This window comes from Callospermophilus lateralis, chromosome 7 (assembly GCF_048772815.1).
Source record: "Callospermophilus lateralis isolate mCalLat2 chromosome 7, mCalLat2.hap1, whole genome shotgun sequence".
NCBI classification, from domain to species: Eukaryota; Metazoa; Chordata; class Mammalia; order Rodentia; family Sciuridae; genus Callospermophilus; species Callospermophilus lateralis.
Window position 1 is genome coordinate 20,671,348 of NC_135311.1, and position 3,368 is coordinate 20,674,715.

Here is a 3,368-nt window from a genome sequence, read left to right on the forward strand (position 1 = left end):
AAAAAAAAAAAAAATCACTTCTGAGCAAGATCTCAGCTCTGCCCTGCACTTCCCAGTTTCTGCTCAGCCCTATTAAGGGAAGGAAAGGATCCTTCAGGGGCAGAATCTTATCTTAACCATCTTTCTTATTGATTATTCCGCTATTAGAAAGTGGAGGAATCAACCCTTTGATGTGATTTGTTTATCTCTGCATCTCTTTTGTTATTTATAGAGCCCTAGAAGAGGAGAAAAGCAGGAGACTTTTCAACACATCGTTAAAAAAAAAAAATCAACGAGTTTTTCAAAATGTTTGAGGACAATTAAAAGGAAAAGGCATTTTTGATCTATCAACTAAGTGAACAATCATTCATGTCACCCACATCCTGAGATACCGTTCCTCGATGTGGGCACCGGCGAGGTGGCAACTGCTCCTGCATTTTTGAATGTAATAAACATTTGCTGCTTTTAATATTTTCCGGAAATTCCCCCTCGCTATTCCCCGGAATTTTAACTCTAAAAGATTGGAGAAAAGATTATCGAAAGGGCTTTTGCAAGGTAAGACTCCTTTACATTTTTTTTTCCAGCTTAAAACTAAGTTCAATCATATTGCATTTATTTCAGTCCGGAGTTAAAGAAATAAAATGCACACAAGACATAGTATTTATGAATATTTAAAATATGCCTGGAGGAGAATTTAACATGTTTTGAGGGGAACCCAGGAACTTTTTATGCGAACTACAACTATGCTTATTGTGATTTTTCTATTGCTCGCCAGATATATTTTTGCCCTTTCAAGCCGACTGTGTAAATGCAAGTTATTTTACTTATAAAGGTAGCCGAGAAAAACCCATAGGGACTCAAATGTAGTTCACCTGGAACATTTGTTTTTATTTCGCCTTAGAGCATCTGTTTTCCTTGCACGGAAACGAAAGCTGTTTTGGAGCCCGATTCGCTCAGAGGCAAGCGCGGTGCTGGGAGCAGATCCTACATCCCCCGCTTTGTTTCTCTAGGAGCAAGCCCCCCTACATCTTGCATTCGCGGTTTTCTCGCGCGTGGAGAGTCTCTTGGGAGGCACACGCGGGGACCAAGTGTTCGCAGCCCGGTTGCCCCTCCGGTCACCTGCGGGCTGTGCACGCAGCTGGTGCGGGAGCCTTTCCCTTCCAGCTGGCCCCTTTCTTGAAGCCCAAATTTCCCCGAAGGCCAGCGGTTCAGCGCGGTCCCCCTCCCAGAAGACGCGCAGGCAGGGGTCTTTCTCCAGTGGTCCGGGCTCGGTGGCTTTTCAGGGAGGCCATCATCAGAAAACCGCTAAACGCAGACTCTGGGCCTTGGCCAGGCCTCCAGTGGACAGTTGCGCGTCGGGGATCATCGGTCCCGGGAGCGCCCAACTTTGCCGCGTAGATGCCCTTGGCGCCCGGGCATCACTCAACTGTCCGCCCGCCCCGCCACAGTCCCCGGCTTTCCCCATCCCTCTCCAGCCTCTCCTCCTAAAGCGACGTGACCGCCAGCATTTTCCCGTGAGGTGATCGGCAGACTGCCGGGCATTGTGTTATCTCACATCGCTGCATCCCTAGGTCCCCTATGTGTGTGGCTGTCTGCATGACAGATGGTGCACCCGGAGCGTGCGAGGGCATAAGAGTCGATCTTCTTTTGAAAAGAGCCTACACGTTTTTCTTTAGTATTTCGGAGGAGGGTGAGGGTTACCAGGAAGCCCCGGGCAGCCTGCTATCAGCCTGAGCTCAAGGATGGGGGTTCCATGCATCCTGTACCCCAGAGCAGTGCGCCCCCCGTGCAGCACCAGGCCCTCGGGGCGCGGCGGCTTTGCAGCTGCTCTGCTTCAGACCCTCGGGCCGGGAAGCAACCACGTTTCCCGTGCCATTAAAACCTAGGTGTATTCATCGTTTCCAATCATTCGTTTGTCTGGAAAGGGGACGAAGCGAGGGAGGCGATGTAGCGCAATTGATGGTAGGCCACAGGAGGCACAAAACCCCACCGCGCTCAAGGCCTGAGGTCATTCCACAGCCCCAGGACCACAGGCCAGTCTTGGCCTCTTGTGGGCAAAAGTATCCGTCCGGGATGTGGCCGAGGCCACTCAGAGACCTCGCCAGCTCCCGCGCCTCCGACCCGCTACTCTGCGCTTCCGCGCGTAATCCCTCCTTGCGCGCGGGCCTGCTGTGGGGAGGGGGCCCGGGATGTGCGACTGCCTGGAGGGCCGGCGTGGCAGGCATCGGTCCTCCATCCTTTATAGCAAAAGAAGATCCCGATTCCCTTTATTGACTCATTTTCTAACTCCCCTTCAGCCTCCAAAATGATGCTGAGTCCGGACCAAGCCGCCGACTCGGATCACCCCAGCTCGGCGCACTCGGACCCGGAGTCGCTGGGAGGCGCGGACGCCAAGGTGCTGGGCAGCGTGTCGGACCTGGAACCGGTGGAGGAGGCCGAGGGCGATGTCAAAGGCGGCAGCCGTGCCGCGCTCTACCCGCACCCGCAGCAGCTGAGCCGGGAGGAGAAGCGCCGCCGCAGGCGGGCCACCGCCAAGTACCGTTCGGCCCACGCCACCCGCGAGCGCATCCGCGTGGAAGCCTTCAACCTGGCCTTCGCCGAGCTCCGCAAACTGCTGCCCACGCTGCCCCCGGACAAGAAGCTATCCAAGATCGAGATCCTGCGTCTGGCCATCTGCTACATCTCCTATCTCAACCACGTCCTGGACGTGTAGGGCAGGGGGCGCCGCGGGAGGCCGCCTGTCCCAGCGTTCGCGAAAGGCGACCGATCCAGGCGGCCGCCACTGGCAAGGCAAAGGTGGCGACGGCCCAGCGGGATGGCCTCCGGGAGTCGCTTGGACCGGGGAAGAAGCTCACAGCCTGTTCTCTCTGGTCAGTAGGACAACAGGGGAAGGTTGCCTTCGCTGGGAGGTGGGGTTGGCTGGAGAGCCCTGGGGCTCACAAAGGGTATTTTCCAGGCCAGAAGAACCTTCTGGAGGCACCCAAGATGAGCCGCCCTGGGGCCTTCCCTCTATGTAGTAGGCTCCCCTTAAGGGTTATTGCTTTAACCCGCTGGAGACTCTGAGTTCTCCTATATTTATCTCCTACCAATCTTCATGTTTTGAAAGAAGGAGGGCAGAAGCTCAGAGTACAGGCTCAGAACTTTAAATTGCGTGGAATTTTTCTAATTGACAAATCACCAAATGCTGGCAAGAAGGAGAGGAGGGAACTTATTCCATACAGAGATTAAGGCACAGGAAGGTGGGACAGCATACTTTCTGTTTGGTCGTCAAAAGAAAGATTATATTAGAATTCAAATAAAACAAACCCTGAATATTTGGTAAGGTTAAAAAGACACATGGAGAACAAATACACTGTGGAAGGATTTGAGCTTGGTGAGATTTTAACCCC

The 3,368-nt window shown here is 53.5% G+C and overlaps 1 protein-coding gene across 1 annotated transcript; it reads left to right on the forward strand.

Annotated features, from left to right (window-relative positions):
• The first annotated feature begins 2,284 nt into the window (after nt 1–2,284).
• Nhlh2 (nescient helix-loop-helix 2) lies at nt 2,285–2,692 on the forward strand. The gene has a single exon (XM_076863535.1). The coding sequence runs from the start codon at nt 2,285–2,287 to the stop codon at nt 2,690–2,692; it is 408 nt and encodes a 135-aa protein (XP_076719650.1).
• The last annotated feature ends 676 nt before the right edge of the window (nt 2,693–3,368 follow it).

Coding starts and splice junctions, on each gene's coding strand:
- Nhlh2 (XM_076863535.1), top strand. CDS start 2,285: ATGATGCTGAGTCCGGACCAAGCCGCCGACTCGGATCACCCCAGCTCG.